At 40.3% G+C, this 18,620-nt stretch overlaps 3 protein-coding genes across 3 annotated transcripts; 1 reads left to right on the forward strand and 2 right to left on the reverse strand.

The window, feature by feature from the left end:
* Window positions 1–270: 270 nt before the first annotated feature.
* On the reverse strand, window positions 271–4,396 carry LOC307015750 (protein VCF1). The gene is made up of 3 exons (XM_079644550.1): window positions 3,857–4,396; window positions 3,490–3,607; window positions 271–2,353 (listed from the first exon to the last, which is right to left on the reverse strand). Exons 1-3 carry the CDS (start codon window positions 3,871–3,873, stop codon window positions 2,129–2,131), a joined length of 360 nt encoding a protein of 119 aa, XP_079500676.1. The 5' UTR covers window positions 3,874–4,396; the 3' UTR covers window positions 271–2,128.
* Window positions 4,397–5,140: 744 nt separating this feature from the next.
* hid1a (HID1 domain containing a) lies at window positions 5,141–15,009 on the forward strand. The gene is made up of 19 exons (XM_079644543.1): window positions 5,141–5,352; window positions 5,968–6,117; window positions 6,983–7,153; window positions 7,663–7,779; window positions 8,682–8,788; window positions 8,904–9,020; window positions 9,583–9,790; window positions 10,441–10,497; window positions 10,585–10,725; window positions 10,813–10,903; window positions 11,493–11,644; window positions 11,731–11,809; window positions 11,966–12,130; window positions 12,288–12,515; window positions 13,479–13,630; window positions 13,709–13,795; window positions 13,882–13,973; window positions 14,061–14,219; window positions 14,302–15,009. The coding sequence occupies exons 1-19, from the start codon at window positions 5,287–5,289 to the stop codon at window positions 14,363–14,365; spliced, it is 2,403 nt and encodes an 800-aa protein (XP_079500669.1). The 5' UTR covers window positions 5,141–5,286; the 3' UTR covers window positions 14,366–15,009.
* Window positions 15,010–15,636: 627 nt separating this feature from the next.
* LOC307015747 (proton channel OTOP2-like) lies at window positions 15,637–18,608 on the reverse strand. The gene is made up of 7 exons (XM_079644547.1): window positions 18,375–18,608; window positions 17,480–17,871; window positions 17,269–17,405; window positions 17,111–17,169; window positions 16,915–17,039; window positions 16,026–16,831; window positions 15,637–15,925 (listed from the first exon to the last, which is right to left on the reverse strand). The coding sequence occupies exons 1-7, from the start codon at window positions 18,425–18,427 to the stop codon at window positions 15,755–15,757; spliced, it is 1,743 nt and encodes a 580-aa protein (XP_079500673.1). The 5' UTR covers window positions 18,428–18,608; the 3' UTR covers window positions 15,637–15,754.
* Window positions 18,609–18,620: the final 12 nt, after the last annotated feature.

Raw genomic sequence — 18,620 nt, forward strand, 5'->3', positions numbered from 1 at the left:
GCTAATTAAAGAAACCTTTCCCTGCTCCTCGCTTTGACACAGGTCATCTCTCATTAATGATGCTCTCAATGCATGGGGAGTCATTCATTATTGGCTATTTGGAGGGAAAAGGGAGGATGTGGGGATGGCAGGAATTCCTGTCAGCAAAACCAAATAGGTATATTCTCAAAAAGAGGAACAGTATGAATAGAACCAGATCACCCAGCATCAACATGTAGGAGAGGGAAGGAAAGGGCAAAATGCAGCTTAATACAAAATAAGTAAACAATGCCTTTTTCAAAAACATTAATTTTTATTTTGGAAATGAAGGGGTATTTACAAGAAAAAAAAGTAAATGGCAGGCTAATGTCATGTACATCACTAAATACAAAAAATATTTCATTGAAAAAAATAAACCACATCTTCAAAATGCTTTAACGTCTGACACACCAGTCTGAAAATAAAATCAAAACAGCTATGCTTACTCCTGCAATGAGGCTTTAGCAATAAAACCAATCTAATGCTCAGAGAAGAGACGCACAGCCTCGTGGTCAGTGCTTGTACCTGGATGTTCAGTGCACAAGGACACACACACAGCAACCATCCAATGTCAGTGCACAGGCAGAAAGGCTTGTCTGCGATTTTAAAAACAGCATTTCAGTGGTCATATCGCAAACAAAGCCCAGGGAATGTCTTTTTGTTCCTAAAGGCTGTGATGTAACCCCTCTGGACAGACACAACTACTTTTTCCTACATGCTCAAACGCTTCCATACAATCAAAAACAATTTGAAAAGGCTAAAAAGGAGTATGGAAAGTTGTATGGAGTTTGCGGTTCGAACACCATTGTCTTGTTTGCTTTTGTGGTCATGACAAAACAAAGCTGGTAATATTGTGATCACTAAATGTTCCCATGATCACAAGAAAACCTAAGAAACCTTAACCGCCTACTTATCAGACCTAATCCTATACAAATGATTCCAAGTTATTAGCTTCCTATCATGATCACTTTTGACATGAATCAACTTGTATTCAGAGAATCATTACAAAATATTTAATTTCCTTAAATAACGAGGAGGGCACACGCGGAGCACAGACCTCTGCCAAGGCTGTTTCCGGGAGTAAAAGATAAAGTTTGTATCCGACAGATGATCCAGGTCCAAAATTGAATGGGTTCTCCTTTGACCCATGCTTACATTTTCCACTGAATTTCATGAAAACCAGGCCAATAGTTTTTCATTTTCCTGCTGACAAATGAATGGTCTAATAAGTCTGATCAGGAGAAAATGAAACATTAAAAGATGTCAGTAAGCAACACCTGGTTTAGCAATCAATGGTTTTTCAAATTGTTATCAGCATCAGGACCGTCAAACATACTGTACTTGTACACACAAGTGCAGATGTGGATGGACAATTGGTAGAAGGGTTCTAAGTCCTAAAAAAACCTGCAAACCACACTAAATCCAAATCACCTAACGCATAAGATGGCTCTCCACTGAATTTAACTGAACTCTAAATAATCTATATACTAACAAAATAGGGTCAGAAAGCATAACCTCCTTGGCCAAGTTACCACCCATGGTTCTACAGGTCCCTGTAGAGGGTTGCCCGTCTGAATATGAAAGCAAATGAGCAGTCCAAGACAAGTGCAAATCCTCCCTGAGACTGGTCCATGTTCTTACACAGACATCAGATTCAGTACAACTTACGTACCCTACTATGAGACTAAACGAGTCACACGGACCGGCATAAAATCGTGTTTGGTGCCACTTTCTGTAGCTCCAGTAGCACTGTTTTCATACAACATTTAAGACAACACACAGGGATCTGTCATCTTCAATCAGTCCCGTCAGAGCAGCATGTAAACCAGACTGGTCAGAAAATAAGTGGATCACAAAAAATGTGTTTAAGTTGATCACACAGTTATTATTGCTAAAATGATTATCACTTTTGATTTATTTGAATGATGAATCCCCTCCAGATACCTGACCAAGGGCTGATCGCTTCATCCACAGGTATGTTAGAGCTGTGGGAGATCACAGTAACTGGAGATGGGTGGGAAGAGCTGAATGAAGTGAATCAGCATGTGGGGCTCCGGCATGCCTCAGGGACTCGCTCCTCTGGTGGCACACAGAGAGAGACATGGGGTCGTCATGTGTCTCTGATTGGACATCGGCTCTGGAGGCTCTGGAAGTGGGCGTGCTTCAGGATGCGGTTGATCTGCAGGTAGGTCACCAGGCTTGTGGCGCCACCGGCCATTTCTGTACAGTCCCCGGAGCCGACGGGACTGCTGGGGCCCACAACACACTGACTGCCACAGCTCCCAGCCGCATGCTCCGGACTGCTGATGCTGCTGCTGCTCTCACTGTTGGAGGACTGAAATGCAGATGTCACATTAGCAGTGCGCAAACTAGATATGAATGTCAACATTAAGGGTGGTTTTCTCTGGATACATTAAAAGCCTTTTAACCAGGCTTGCTGCTCAGGGCCCCCCCATGAGGTTCATGCCCTAAACACTCGGGTATCAGTTTAACCAGTAGAGAGTGATGTTTGGATGAAATCTAAATCTAAATTACTATTATTCTATCCATAGCTTGATGGTGGTACCTAATATATAATCCATCTCCTATGTAAACTCTGAAGGTCAGATTGTTTGGTAACAATGACAGTACTAAAGGTGGTGTATTCCATGTGAGTTTGAGGATTTTACAAATCAGACAATGAAAAGTAGATGAAACAGATAGGGTAACGTACTTTATCCCAGTTCTTCCCATGTGTCACTTTTAATGCACCTGAGATACAGTGGCAGTCACTAATACGTCTCATATTTAGCCCTGCTTTTTGGGCTCATTGTGATCACTAACGGAGAGGAGAATGCTGAGGAAACTTCTCAACATTCTGGACAACGAGTCTCACCCCCTGCATGCCACACTGGTTTCCTACCGGAGCACTTTAAGCTGTAGACTGAGACCACCGCACGCACAGGAGGTCTTTCCTCCCAGTGGCCATCAAACTCTATAACTCTTCACCCTTCAGTAAAGGGAACTGAGAACTTCTTCACCACCACTATGTGCAATATAAATACCATTACAAAACACTCTCTGCTATATAACATGTGCAATATTATTATTATTATTATTATTATTAATAATAATGTTCTATAATAACGTGCAATTACGTATCTTCGACTACGTTTTTTTGCACTACTAAATACTGCTTGTCACTGTACAGTACTTTACATTAATTATGTGGCTATGTTTCCTGTAGATCTACATTGAATTGCTCTTTGTATTTTTGTAACTCAAAACAATTTACTTCGGGATAAATAAACTCCTATCTTATCTTAACTCAAAAGGTGACTAAATAATAAAAAAATTCAGTTTTTTGGTTCTTTGTTTAGACAAATTAAATACATTTGCTGACATCTGCTGCTACAGAACATTTAGTGAAAGAAGACAACTGTCCAGCTTCTTCAGTATTACTATAGTAGGCCTCATGACAGTGTTACGTACCTCAGAGTCCCACGCATCCCGGCCCGGCTCAGGAGAGAGCGGGTGAGATCTGCTCTGCCTCTTGGCCTGAGGAACCAGGTGGCCACTCTCCTCATCACAGCCGCTGCGCTGACGTTTCCTGTTCGGGTTTCAAGCACATCCACACACGCATTTTAAACACATATAGCCTCTAACATGTAAATGTTTGCTGTGACACATGAACGATCAACTGCAGCTCGCATGTTTCAACACCAACCCCATAATCACAATTATTTTTAAATGGCTGATGCAGGTGGTTGATATAGGCCACATCAACGAAACTAAAACATTTATTTCGAGCAATATCTCATCTGTTTGCGTCATATTATGTATTGTACGCCTCCCTTACCTGTTTTCAGTCAACATATGATGACACTAAATCAATCTCGGTGAGTTCCCGTTGTTTTTGTTCTGATCAGTACCGAGGACCCGAACAGTTGACGTTATCGACTTGTTAGCTTGATTCCTTTCAGTCGATGGCCTATCGCCTGAGTTAGCAAAATAGCCTTGCCAAGCTAGCTAATTATGGTAAATATGAATGTGAAACTATAAGACATTTTGGCAACACCGAAAGGATTATCATGTATAATTAACTACTCAAAATTGTAAATAATTGGTAATTAAAAATTGCATAGTAACCGGGTCTTACCGAAATAGCATTAAGCTAGCTAGGACAGTTAAAAAAGCCAGTCACAAACGCTAGGTTAAAAGCTAACGCACTGCTAGCTAATCTTCGAAGCTGATGCTCTTAAATAGCTGACAAAGGCACATACTGCAGAAAAAAAGTAAAGTTTCCTTGTCAAAAAGCTAACGATCTCAGTGCCAAAGCCCGAGTATAACAGCTATTTTTGTTCAACCTATCTAGATAAAACAGCCAGAACCACAACCAACCGCGACAGTTGTGTTTACATGGCACTGCGCCTGCGCGAAAACCAGCAGTGTTGCTTTTAAGGGCTGTAAGGAAAAATAAACTAGACTGTGCTAGTAGGACATTCAAATCAGAGTTTAATGTGGAATCAGATATGTGAAGTGTAATACGCACGATAGTTATGATAAAAATGATGATAAGGCAAATTATGAATATCATTTACACGTATGCAATGAGGGTAACATCATTTTGCAAAAAAACAACAAGGGGCTTACGAGTAGCACTAAAATGCAGCATGTCATAACACTGGTGCACATTTTGCAGTCCACGATAAAGCGTTTGATTTAATTGAGTAATTCATTTGAATTAAACTTTACAATTCGTTTTTTTAAAACAAGATTCTTCTGTAAAAATAAGTGGTCTTTTTAATCAGACACACCAATTGAATAACTATGTCATAAGGCTCTGACAAAAATGGTACATTCCCCAAAAGATGTCGCTGTTTTAAACCTAATAGCCTACTACAACACATAGCAGACCGATGTAAATATGACTTGGGTTGGAATAAAAAAACTGCTTCTTCAATAAATTAGATCTACAAACAGAAAGTGGGTGTCTGCACGTAAAATCAGTATGGTTATTTTATAATATGGAAACATTTCCCCCCTAAGGGAAAATAAATAAATCACAGTCTTTAGGCTTTATAGCAGTTTAAAATGCTAGAAACAAAACAATCCAATCTGACTCAATTGTTGACATCTTCCAAACCCGGAAGTTACAGCCTGCAGCAGGTCCAGCCAGCCAATAGAGTAAAAAACGCCTCCGCCAATGACTCAAGCGAAGGACGGAGGTGAGATTAACAAGGATCCTCGGCAGCAGCGGCCCTGTTAGTATAAAGGGAAATAATCGCAATGGGCAGCACCGACTCAAAACTGAACTTCAGGAAAGCAGTGATCCAGCTGACAACAAAAACACAGGTAAATGCGCCTCCAATACAGCTGAGCAAAGGGTACAATTGATAGATAATGTGCCGATGAGCGTGCTGGAGAGCATCACCGAGGAGATGACGCGTATGATGGGGTAGCGATAGGAAAACAGTCTCATGTTGCATGCAACATCTCAATATTTATTTTCCATTACCTAAGTGTTCCTAAGGTCGATGTTAAAATCACTGTTGTCCAAATATGTCGTATTTGTCATGGATTCATTTATGGTTTATTATACGATGCAAATCACAAGATGTGTTCATGTTTTGGTATTTTATGAAGGAAAAAAAAAAGATGGCTTTGCTAAATCAAAGCTGATGACGTAGTCTGGCGTTTGCAGATGCGGCAGGTGGACAGTGCTAGACCAGGGTGCCATATCATGTTTCCTCACTGCTGCTGCTAGAATAGAGCTTGTGTTTACATTGCCATTAGGTCGGCCATGGATGGGCTATGCAGACAAAAGAAGGTGCATTCTGAATTAAAAGGGCTATATCATATTATTGCACTTTAAGATTATTAGGGCTGTCGTTTTTTTAAATTTCCCTGAAATGAAATGCTCCATTTGACTCATATGGGAATGAAAAAGTAAACATGTTTTTTTTACAGCCAGTGGAAGCCACAGACGATGCCTTCTGGGACCAGTTCTGGGCAGATACCACCACCACGGTCCAGGATGTTTTTGCACTGGTGCCAGCGGCCGAGATAAGAGCTGTTCGAGAAGAGTCCCCCTCCAATTTAGCAACTCTCTGCTATAAGGTACACACTGAAGAAACTGTTAATGCATCTGTGTAACAGAATCTTGTTTATAATGTTAGATCGCATAGGAATACTCCTTGTGTTGAGGCTACATCGAGGAATAGTGTTATTTGTCAGAGCCCAGCGGAGGAGTCTGTCAGCAAAGCACTGCCTCATGCTTTCAGATGAGGGAAGAAGTGAGTCAACTCTCCCTTCCTTTCCCTTCACTTCCTGTCTCTTGGTACCAGTTTCCGTTTGAAGTCGCCTATCAAAAACAAAACAGGCCCACTTGGTACTTAGAGCCTAATTAAATAAAGAGGAGGAGACGAGAGCCCTTGAAGCTACTAATTCAAAGGGGTTTGTTACATATTTTGAACACAGCCAGCAACATGCTGGTGATTGAATTTAGATCAATAATTATTTTCAAGTAAATATGTGTTGAAGGCCACAAAAACACATGTCCCCATATCTTTCAGACAATGTACCTCCCAGTGTAATCAAAACGCATATATTTTAACAATCAATTTAGTAAGTGCTGCAGGTTTTTTGTCTTTGTTTTCCAAAAATAAAATCAATATTGTCCAGTGTATATGATACTATTAACCTTATAATACTCCTATAATAAAAGTATTATAAGGGTCTGCTCACTCTAAAAGGCTTTCTCAACCACATACAATTATTATAATTAACAAAAAAGAAAATGGCCATGATCTTTTTTATGGAACAAGATGCCTCAGAAATGATGGTGTTTATTATTGTACTGAGCATGTTGGCTGGGTAATTATTAACCGACTGAGACCAAACCGTGAAACAAAATAAGAGCATGTTGTTCAGCACATCACTAAATGCTTCAATACCACACATCTCATTCCTCTGTTGTCCTCAGGCCGTGGAGAAGCTGGTGCAGGGTGCAGAGTCTGGTTGCCCCACAGAGAGGGAGAAGCAGGTGGTCCTGAACTGCACTCGCATCCTCAGCCGCATCCTTCCCTACATCTTTGAGGACCAGGACTGGAGAGGATTCTTCTGGTCCACTGTGCCCGGGGCTGGGCGGGCTGGGGTGAGTGGGAACAGGAATCAATCAGAGTCAAAAATGCTTTGTTTCCTGGGGGAGACAATCAAAACAAGTCTTTTAATTATTATTAACAATACTTTAACAGCACTCACTCTTAAATGTTGTTATAAGTAAGTGTTGACGACATCTTACTTTGAAAACCTGATGTTGTTCAGGTAACAACAAATATAACAAACAAAATAACATTATGATAATGCTTCTCAGATGCTAACTAACTTTGAACATACGATACAGTGTTTATAGCATTACAAGTTATCAGCCTGGTCTTTTTATATGTAAAACTATTTTATTTAAGTTAAAGTTGTTTCCCATTCCAGTAGTAATGAGGTGTTTTTGACTTTTTACCTGTAGAGACGAATAACTCAGCTGTACTGAGACATTTCTGACAAGTCTTTGCAACATCTTTGACCATTTACACAACGCCTTTCAATGAAGGATACAGAATAATGCTGATCATCTGGATCTAGTCTCATACATGTGTCCATCTTTTCCAGTCTGATGAGCTGGATGATGATGATGGAGCCCGACCCCTGGCCGAGTCTCTGCTCCTGGCCATCGCTGACCTCCTCTTCTGCCCTGACTTCACTGTGCACAGCCATAGGAGAGGCCCTGTGAGTACCCATTTTGTTATATTGCCATGTCAAATCCATCCAGCATTAATCATTAATGATAGGTTTTTAAAAAAAGCTGGGAATGGTTAACATGTATTTTGATTGTTAAAGATACTTTTTTTTTTTTCCTACTTCCTCGTTCTTATGTTGCCCAACTAACCTGTAACTCTAGTTTCTGAAAATACTTTGCATAGAAAAAGATCACAATTGTCATTCTCACCTGGAAGAATTCCTCAACTCTCATGAGCAAGAAAGGAATTTTCCGTCAAACTACAACTCTGTTAACAGTAAATGCTCTTAAGGGGTTTAAACTTCCTTGATAACCTTTGTTGTCGTTATTCTATGCTAATTATGTAATCACTTCTACATTTCCACAAGCCACACATCATGGAAACATTTATTATTAATTAATTTGCTAATCTTTTTTTATATATATGATTTATTTGTGTCATTAAAGGTGGGGTAGGTAATTTTGGAGAAACCAGCTCGAGTGCGCTAGAAATTAAAAATACACAGCCGGAAAAAATCTGCCACTTCCTTACAGAGCCCCTCCTCCAACACACACGAACGCACACATGACCAATGAGGGCACGAGATAAGTTTGTGCACAGATGGAAGGCTGACAGGCAGGTAGGCCATCCAGTTATTTTAGCCGGGCCGACTACAATGATTGGTCGTGCTTTTTACAGAGCTACGGCATCCACAGATGACATTTTTGTATGGATTTTTTGTCAAAGCACTGAAGATATTCATTGCTATCTGGATGTTAAGAGCATTTCATGGAATATAACAAAAAGTGTATCTCGAGCCGGTTTCTCAAATGTACCTAGGGTTAGGGTCCACCTTTAATTTGCTAATATTAAACACATTTTAATGTGGATATTTGTTGTGACCTCATCCAGGACTCAGTAGAGAACATGCAGTCTATAGACAGCTGTGAATACATCTGGGAGGCAGGGGTGGGCTTTGCACAGTCGCCCCCTCTCAATTACATTCATGATCTAAATAGGTGAGTCAAGCCGGCTTGACAGGATCTGTGACACGTACAGGTTTTACTCTCTTATCTTTACATGGGTAACTTTTTTCTGTCAACCTCTAAGTTATTTTTTACTGATCCTCTTCAGGGCAGAGCTGCTGAGATTGTTACTAACGTGCTTCTCTGAGGCCATGTATCTGCCTTCCTCTACGGATAACAGCGTCCTCAACCCTTGGGTGACATTCTTCTGTTCCACAGAAAACAGGTAATAAGCAGATTTAAGCAAGTTCACAAATGTATGGACAAACACATGCAGGGTTTCATTTTAAATGCCAGAGGAAGTAAAACCTTGATTAGAGGACGTTACATTACTGTGAATACATGGACTACCTTTAACCAGAATTAAGCCATGGCAGATAATCAAAGAGTTACAGTTTTAACCAAAAAAATCTAGTCCAAAACCTTTCAGAGCTTTCAAACGCACTTCATGATTAACATCACAAGTTGATCTGCTCATTATCATGGAAATTGCATTTAGATGAGGAAAACATTTATTATATGCAGCTCTTTTAGATCTTTCTTTACAGTCAAACTATTATTTCCAAAGTCTTGAATTGTGTTGCTGAATGGTCTTTCATGCTTACACATTTTTATATAACTATGAATGGATTCTGATTGTCTTGTAAACTACTTACATTCTGCTTTTACTTAAATAGGGGAGTTCATTACAAAATAGAGTATATACATTTTTTTTTCCTTAAGAAAAATGATATGGGTAAATTCTAGCACATCATTCTGTAACCTAGTCTTTATGTCCTTTTCCCTAGACATGCTCTGCCTCTGTTCACCTCTCTGCTGAATGTGGTGTGTGCCTATGATCCAGTGGGCTATGGCATCCCGTACAACCACCTGCTCTTCTCCGACTACCGGGAGCAGCTGGTGGAGCAGGCTGTTCAGATCCTTATTGTGACGCTGGAGCATGACGGAGGGGTTCCACATCGACCTCCCTCCCCATCCAGCATTGAGGAACAAGAGGTACGAGACCAATACATACTCAAAGAAATCCATTTGATCACTGAATGAAAGTCCCCTATGTGTATTGGGGTTACAGATGGGGTCCAAAACTAGCAAGCCACATGAATGTCTGGGAGCAAATTAATTGTATCTGCTACACAATTATGGTCAGGATCCGTTGAATTTTTGAATATTGGGGTGCCGATTAGAATTTTCTAAAGGGGGGTTCGTTTAGCATGAAATAACTAAAGGATAAGTTAAAAAAGAAAGTAGAAAGAAAGTGAGGTCAAAGAAAAAACAATTTCTGCTAAAAAGTTAGCAAGACCTAAACATTTCAGATGTGTGTATCTCACACTGTACTGTCATTTGTATTCATGTACCTTTGTTATTCATGTTTCATTATCTTTGTACCTTTGTTATTCATGTTTCATTTTGTTATTCATGTTTTATTATCTTTGTACCTTTTGTTATTCATGTTTCATTATCTTCACTTTTAAATGAGTGTTTTTAAATGCCATTTTATAATATGTTTCTTAATGCTCTTAATGTCTTTCATTTTTGTAAAGCACTTTGAATTGCCTTGTGTTGAAAGGTGCTATATAAATGAACTTACCTTGCCTTGAATGGCATTGTTTAATGTCTTTTTAAATCATCTTTTTATCTTGGTGCAGACTGCAGGCCCTGAAAACCTTTTTGTGAATTATCTGTCAAGGATCCACAGAGAAGAGGTAGGCTGACTGTCATTTCTATTAAAAAACATAAAGATATACCCTATAAAAATGTCAAAAGCAAATCTTCTCCCTCTCTGTTGGCAGGACTTTGACTTTGTGCTGAAGGGCCTAGCTCGTCTGCTGACCAACCCTTTGAGTCAGACTTACCTGCCTAACTCTACAAAGAAGATCCAGTTCCACCAAGAGCTGTTGGTGCTTTTCTGGAAGCTTTGTGACTTTAACAAGGTTAGAACAAATAACAAAAAATGAAATGTTTGTTTGATTAGGAGCTTTGTTTTATTCAACAACATCTCTTGTGTGCTCCCATGACAGAAGTTCCTGTTTTTTGTCCTGAAGAGTAGTGATGTGCTGGATATTTTGGTTCCTATACTCTTCTACCTGAATGATGCCAGGGCTGACCAGTGTGAGTTTCAACCCAGTGTTTTCAGATGGTCCTTGCACCCAAGAAATCTCTAATAAGCATTTAGTTAAAGGTATCAATATATTATAGGTCTCAGAGATATACAAAACATGTCTCTGAAGTGTTTGGTTCGAAATACCAAACAGATCATGCATTGTAGCATCCCATAATCCCCTCTGTTGCAGCCCTGTTTAAAAAGTGCTGATTCTCTGTCTTTTACTTTAGATGAAAAATAAGGAGCCACTCCCCACGCCCCTCTGAGAGATATTTGGTTAAAAAGAACACCATGTTACTAGGAGGAGATTCAGGTGATAAGGTGGGCGGGTGTTACCTCGGCTGGTTATTGGCTAATGGTTACACAACCCAAAAAATCGTTATGACATCACTAAGTGGCCAAAATCTGATCAGCTCATTTTCAGACAGGTTTTTATATAAATGGATCAGGACAAAAAGTGAGCGAATCTTTTTTCCTGAAACTTTCAGAATCTCTTTACACAGAGGGGACACATGATTATCTATGAAAGAAATGAAAACATGGATTTTGCATAATAGTTGACCTTTAATTATATTCTGATGTGTTTTATGGCTGCAGCCCGTGTTGGTCTCATGCACATTGGTGTGTTCATTTTGCTGCTGCTGAGTGGAGAGAGAAACTTTGGCGTGCGTTTGAATAAGCCCTACTCCGTCCATGTGCCTATGGACATCCCTGTGTTCACGGGGACTCATGCCGACCTGCTTATAGTGGTGACTACAGATTCTGAAATAGTCTTAATTCCTGCCAAATATAGTTACAGTTAATGCTCACAACTGTCACTGTCTTTGTTTTGTAGGTGTTTCACAAGATTATCACCACAGGCCACCAGCGTCTCCAGCCTCTGTTTGACTGCCTACTCACCATTGTTGTAAACGGTGAATTGCTCTGGCAACATGTGTCTGGCAACACACACCTCTTATTTGCAGCATCAATTACTTAAACATTTTATCATCTCATAAGAAATAGATGCCACTTAATCAAATAAAAATGGTTATAGTTTTCCTTATTTAATGACATTTCTCATCCTGCAGTGTCTCCCTATTTGAAGAGCCTTTCCATGGTGGCAGCCAATAAACTGCTCCACCTGCTGGAGGCCTTCTCCACCACCTGGTTCTTGTTCTCTGTAGCCCAGAACCATCACCTTGTGTTCTTTCTTCTTGAGGCTTTCAACAATATTATCCAGTACCAGTTTGATGGTAAGGAAAAGCTGACATGTAACATAATGTTGTATATAATTCTCTTGTAAGGATTTTAACCGCCTTTTTCCTTTTGTGGTCAAGATCAATGTGTTAGAATAAACTGAGTAAGATATTTGTAACATAATAAATCCTTCCCTCTTGCCATCACTTTAAGGAAACTGCAACCTGGTGTACGCCATCATCCGAAAACGCAACGTCTTCCACCAGTTGGCCAACCTGCCCTCTGATTCTGTCTGTATCCAGAAGGGTTTGCAGAGGAAGAGGAAGACTCCGGATGTCATCTCCCGCACCAGCTCTCAGGAGACTGTATCCATGGAGGGCTCGCACCCTGCTGTGCCGGCAGAGCCTGGCACACTGAAGACCAGCCTGGTTGCTATACCAGGTACTGACATATTGGGTGTTTCTCAATGCCGAATACGCTTGCTTGGTAGCACATGTCTTCCGAGTCACTTGCTTCAGAAGCGAGGTAAGAATCCTTCCTGGCATTCGGAAAACGAAGAGTGGAACAGGCGAGCAAGTGTGCAGGTGTGCGTCATATGAGAGGCCCCGCCTTACAGTTTCCGCCACAGATTTTGGGAAATTGGTCCGTGCGCAAAGCATTGTGGGGGATTTTAAGACCGCGGAGTCTACACATGTGCAGCCTCGAAATTTCTCGCTACAAAGTACGCCGGGCTCGGTAGAATTCAAAGTATACTGGACATTGGAACAGTCCTTCGGCGGCCCTCGATGACTTAGTATGCTTGAAATAGTGGCTCTGGAGCAGCTTTACTCGACATTGAGAAACGGCCATTATCCCTTATTGTGTTATTGAAGGGTTAAATTGGATCATAGGTCAACTTGATATGTTAAGACATTGACTACTAAATAACTTTTGACTGTAGGATGGGTGTTTGTCCTATGTACTATTACACAAGTTAAGCACAAAAATAAGCTTATTGTCCTACCTAATAAGAGGACAAACAAACATTTACTTACATTTGATAAAAAATTGTTATCCAAACAGATTTAAATAGTGTATTGTTTTCAAAGTTTTGCAGTAGCAACTATTAACAGCAGGAAGAAATTGTAGAGTCGACTGAAAATAAACTTTAGTACCAATGTTTATTGTAAAAATTAATCAGTTACACAGGGGAAATGTCCAATTGTGTTTTTATTGGCTGTTGGACAAAAACTGGAGCTCTGTGGTACAGAAGAATACACTATAGTGTATCAGGTTTTGTATACACAGACAATACTTATACATGTTGGTTTTGCTGTTTTCATGGGTTTGTTTGACAATTAGAAAAATAAATTAAATCACCAGACGTATCTTGCAAATAATGATTGGCTTTCTGTGTTTTTGCAGCTATAGATAAACTGACCGAAAAGTCCCAGGTGTCAGAGGATGGCACCATGGTGTCGGTCCAAAAGACAGGCGCCTCCCAAGCAGCCCCCTCAGAGCAAAGTGCAGTCGCTGGGACCAGTGACACAGAGTCCAACTCAGGCAGAGACAACGAAGTAAGTGTGTGCGTTTGTGTGCACGTCTCTGTTTAAAAGAATAGCAAAGTTAGTTCATCTTTTACTTTACATTATTAGGATGTTTTCTACACTGAAGCAGAAATGGAGAGAAGGCGTTTTTCAATAGCGTCTTCAACATCTTCTTGGGCTCCAACACCAGAATGGGTCAGTATCTGATTTTGCTTTCAGCCTCTCCTATTTTAGATGTGGCAGAATGTGTAACTGATCGGAATTTATCTTTATTGTCCCAGGTCCTCTCCTGGAAAAGTAAACTTCCCCTGCAGACTATAATGCGACTTCTACAGGTGCTGGTTCCCCAGGTGGAGAAGATCTGCATCGACAAGTACATAAACGATTTCTCTTTAATCGCCATGTCATATCTTTTGAAATGTTACCTTGTTTTAATGTGTGCTCACTTGTCTCACTGCAGGGGTCTGACAGATGAATCAGAGATCCTGAAGTTTCTCCAGCATGGCACATTAGTCGGCCTGCTGCCAGTTCCTCACCCTATCCTCATCAGAAAGTATCAGGCCAACGCGGGCACTGCCATGTGGTTTCGCACCTACATGTGGGGGGTTGTTTATTTGCGGTAAGTCAACCACAAGAGCTGAGAATTATGCAACAGTCTATTCACACTGACTAAACACCTACATCTGATTTTGATTTTCCAGCAATGTGGACCCTCCTATCTGGTATGACACTGATGTCCGCCTTTTTGAGATTCAGAAGATGTAAGCAGAAGACCAAAAATGGAACTGTTCAACTCCAGGGTTTCTCCTCCCTTCATTATCCGCTTGGCTCCTGATAAACCTCACTGTGTTTAACTTGCCTCCCTAATCATCAACATTTATTCTCTACCAACTTTGGTGGGCAAGTCATTCGTAAGGGGTAGAGATACCTTTCAGATAATGGGAGATGATTGAATTATCAAAATTGCCCATGAACTACTGTGTTTGTACATTTCCCAAGACCATAGAATGTCTGGAGCATTTACTGAAGGCCGAGGCTCTTTTCTTGGCAACATACCAGTCAAAGATTAAAAATTGCTAAACTTTGCCGTCAGCTCTTACTATAGAATATATTATCATTTCCAAGAGAGGCTTGTAAAATATCCTGGAGGGCACACTATTGGTGTTTCACGTTATTTGTTGTAATTGCCATGCTTTAAGTGCACTCTCAACTGGTTGTCTAATAAAATGGATGTAGTTTGTGACAATTTACACTACAGGATTTTGGAGACAATTATACAGATTGTATGTTTTTATGTGTATGACCAGGTTTTTGTTTGGATCTGGTCAGCTATGCTTACAATGCTTGATGTTGAAAATTGTATTTTACGTAAATGATCCTGAAAATATATATTACTATGCATCTGTGAATGTTGGGTTGGTATCTTTCTTGAGCTCTGTGCTTTAATGGGAAAGACGTGAACTACAACTAGGTCACACTTTAGACTTTAACAGTGTAGAGTCTCATCAATACTGAAAGAAAACTTAAATTCTCACTGAATCATAACTGCTAAACTATTAATTGTTTAAAGTGAAAAATACATATTTTGGACCATAACCACTAGAAGGCACTATTGCCCCTTTCCAGCAAGCAACCAGTAAAAGTATATGTTCTTGTGAAATACTGGGTACCCCTTGAAGCCTCTAAAGGATTAAATCAATACATAATCATAATTAATATGCGATTATATTATCTATACCCAAAACAAACCTGTTACACGCAGTTAGTACTTTAAAAAGGGTAAAAGTCATAAGGGTTGAAACCATTTGTAATGTTTACAGTCCAGACAGTTTCTTTTGATCCTTTAAATAAAAACCTCTGTCCTTTGCTAAATTGACCATGTGCCTTTGAGGAAAAATACAAAATCCATTCATAAATAATACATTTAAATGCTAGTGCCTGTAAAGTGCAGCACATTATGAAAGGCATATCCATCTTAAATACAAATTAATATTTGTATTTAAATGTTGGCCAACAAGTTATACATGACATGTATTTTATGTTTCAATAATATTTATTAATATAACAAGGTCAATGTATACGTTTGATAAATAAAAATGGACATTCAATTCATACGTTTATAAAATTACTCTGCATTCCCAAACACAAGTCCATCTACGAGATGACGTACACCTCAAAGAGACTGGCGACAGAGTGCATACGGTAGAAGATTCCAAAAGGAAGTCCAATATTCACAATGGCCGTCCACATTGAGACTTTGTAGAATTGTATCTCTATGGGATGATCAAACTGGGGACGAGCACCAAAGGCGGGCATGATCCACAGCTGCAGAGTAAGAAAATAAAGACATGTTTAAAACAGAAACATTATTGATCATTGGTTTGATTCAATATAAATCAATGAAAGAAAATAAGCTTAAACTTACAATAATGTTGGCGAGCAGTAGAAAGGCACAGACTTCCTTTAGTACTCTTCTCTTCCAACTAGGCTTATCACGGCTTGAAGTCAGGAAGTGGCTGGACTTATGGCTTTCCTGAACAATGATAATCTCTGGACGTCCCTGGAAAGCATGAGCGTTTGTGTGCAGAGCCGCTTCCTGCATCCCATGGAAGGGCTCCCGATGGAGTCCTTCGATGATGAAGTAATTCTGCAGGCCGAGCTGTAGCACTGTCAGCAAGGCCCAGGTCAGGTTGAGGGCGTTCAGATATCCTCTGGCTTCTGTCGCCACCACTGCCACGATAGTGAAATAGCTGATGATGAACTGCCCCAGTGAGGCTCCCACCAGCAGCCCCACATCCAGGCTGCGGGTTGGATTCTTCTCAGATACGTGCTCCCTGTGGTCCAACCTGTAGATGATGCAGCCAATCACAGTGGAGAGGGACATCATGCTCACTATCACTATATTCATGATGAAATGGATCAGCAGAGCCTTGTCTGTTTTCTTCACATCCCCTGTTTCTATGTCCACCTCATACACTATGAATGTTGCAAGTCCTGCCACCACCAGGAGGACGCCGGTCAAAGGTCCCAAACACACATCCCCTATGCGGAACTTGATCTTGTGATGGCTGTGATCGTCCACAAGCCGACCAATGTTTTTCCACATGACGTAGGCCATAGCCGAAGCAAAGAGACTATATTCTATGTTGAAGGGATACAGGTAGTAGGAGGCCTCTTTCAAGGTGTAGCATGCCGAGTAACTGCAATTACACTTCTTATTGACAAAGCTGGCTGAAATGGAAGATTAAGTTATTTTTATCTTATTGATGCTAAAATAAATCTGAAAGAGTTGAAAATAAACCATCTCGAAATACCTCTGTACATCCTTTGTGAGACATTGTAGTTTAGATCAGGAATGTCAGTCTGGTGAAGAGATTCCTCAGTGACGGCTGCCATCCATACCACCAGGTTAGTTGAGAGCGTAAGAGTAAGCCCACATCTGGAAGAATGAAAACATGAGTGTGCAGCAAGAATAGGTATATTTTCTGATGAATAAAGAAAATAATTTACCGTGTAAAATTTGTGTGTAGCTGCACACAGTCCTTCACATGAATCCACAGGAAATATGTCTAAAAAGCCGACAGGGTTTTGTTCAGTTTTCCCAACTCATCAACAGATTGCATGTTCTTGCAATGCATTAACATAACGTTTTTAAAAATAAAAACAACCTGGACAAATAGAAACACAGCTTGGACGACAGGAAATGCAACTTTAACAGCAGAGTCACAGTGAAGGTAGCCCACAGCGGTGGCAATCTTGAAGATGTCCATGATGAGACTGAGAAGTCCAAACAGTAGAAGTCCAGCTGGAACAAAAACATTAAAGTGATTCAATCTTGAAATGACATTCACCTAGAACCTAAACCAAGAATGAACTGACCTCGGAGCCATGCAGGCCCCGCATGGCCATCTCTGAACGAAACAGCCTCATCCTTTCGTGAGGTGAAGACTGTGTAAAACAGCATCCACGACATTGTGAGGAGTAGGAGAATGATGAGGAAGATTTGCCTGTGTACAGCAGTAATGGCCACACTGTTGAAGGCACTTCCACTGACCAGAGCGCAGCCCAGGATCAGGATGTTGATGCAGATAATGCCAGACAGGAGCCATCCACCACCATGGTGGGCCCTCTCCATCACTGCCTCAATATGGTGAATGCTGTCCCTAACACTGGTATTATGGGAAGGACTGGTCAAATGTTGGATGTTGTCCATCTGTGCTGCTGTCTCCATGTTGGATGGATGGGCCTCCACAACATCATTTAGAGTTTTTCTACAAAAGAAAACAAGTTTAAAAATATTACAGTTACCAGCTGACAAAATACAATTTATGAGCCTTCACTGAAATATTTTCAGCCTCAATATTTCTAAGATTGAAGGTTTATTTTTCAAAAAGAAAGTTAAATTATCCCTTTAAAATGCCCCCCACTCCTTCATTAAAATACACAGAATCTCTAAATATATAACATAACATATTACACTAATCTGACGGTGTCAAAAGAAAAAAGTTAGAATATTCCTTTATCTAGAATGTGGATTGATCAGATGATGTATTGGATCGCATTTAAAAATTGTAATTTGTGTACCAGAAAGAGTGTCCAGGGCCTGCAACTTACAAGTTAACTTAACATTTAAAGCAATAGTTATATTAACGTTGGACCCCAGACTCATAATATGATGTTAAAACATTTCAGGGATAGTCCTCTGAACCTATACTCGGCCCAGCCCAATTTAATATAAAAAGTAGGAAAATACATCCCTCCCCCACAAACTTACCTAGAGAAAAGTTTGTTGCAGGTCCGGAACATTTGTCGAGCTACAGTTTTCATGATGTCTGTCCGACCAAACTGGGCCTGTACGCCACTAAAAAAAAAGGTCAGGAAAAGGTCTCAGGTTTATATCAGTTCAACGATGAAACATGATTTGAGAAAACACACTGGGCGTTGGAATTCATGAAATAATAAGTGTTATTCTCCCTGCTGGTGGTGGAGTGCACAGAAAGCTCGCTCACCACCAGCAGCA

The sequence above is a fragment of the Notothenia rossii genome (assembly GCF_949606895.1).
Source record: "Notothenia rossii genome assembly, chromosome: 8".
NCBI lineage: Eukaryota > Metazoa > Chordata > Actinopteri > Perciformes > Nototheniidae > Notothenia > Notothenia rossii.

Bases quoted from the DNA above. Each gene is read 5' to 3' on its own strand.
- LOC307015750 (XM_079644550.1), bottom strand. The intron at 2,354-3,489 runs GTACGTAACACT...TCTGCATTTCAG, and splicing joins GGGATGCGTGGGACTCTGAG to TCCTCCAACAGTGAGAGCAG.
- hid1a (XM_079644543.1), top strand. From the start codon at position 5,287: ATGGGCAGCACCGACTCAAAACTGAACTTCAGGAAAGCAGTGATCCAG. The intron at 9,021-9,582 runs GTAATAAGCAGA...CCTTTTCCCTAG, and splicing joins TTCTGTTCCACAGAAAACAG to ACATGCTCTGCCTCTGTTCA. The intron at 13,631-13,708 runs GTAAGTGTGTGC...TTACATTATTAG, and splicing joins ACTCAGGCAGAGACAACGAA to GATGTTTTCTACACTGAAGC.
- LOC307015747 (XM_079644547.1), bottom strand. From the start codon at position 18,427: ATGAAAACTGTAGCTCGACAAATGTTCCGGACCTGCAACAAACTTTTC. The intron at 16,832-16,914 runs GTATTTCGAGAT...CTTCCATTTCAG, and splicing joins CTCACAAAGGATGTACAGAG to CCAGCTTTGTCAATAAGAAG. The intron at 15,926-16,025 runs GTAAGTTTAAGC...CTTACTCTGCAG, and splicing joins TACTGCTCGCCAACATTATT to CTGTGGATCATGCCCGCCTT.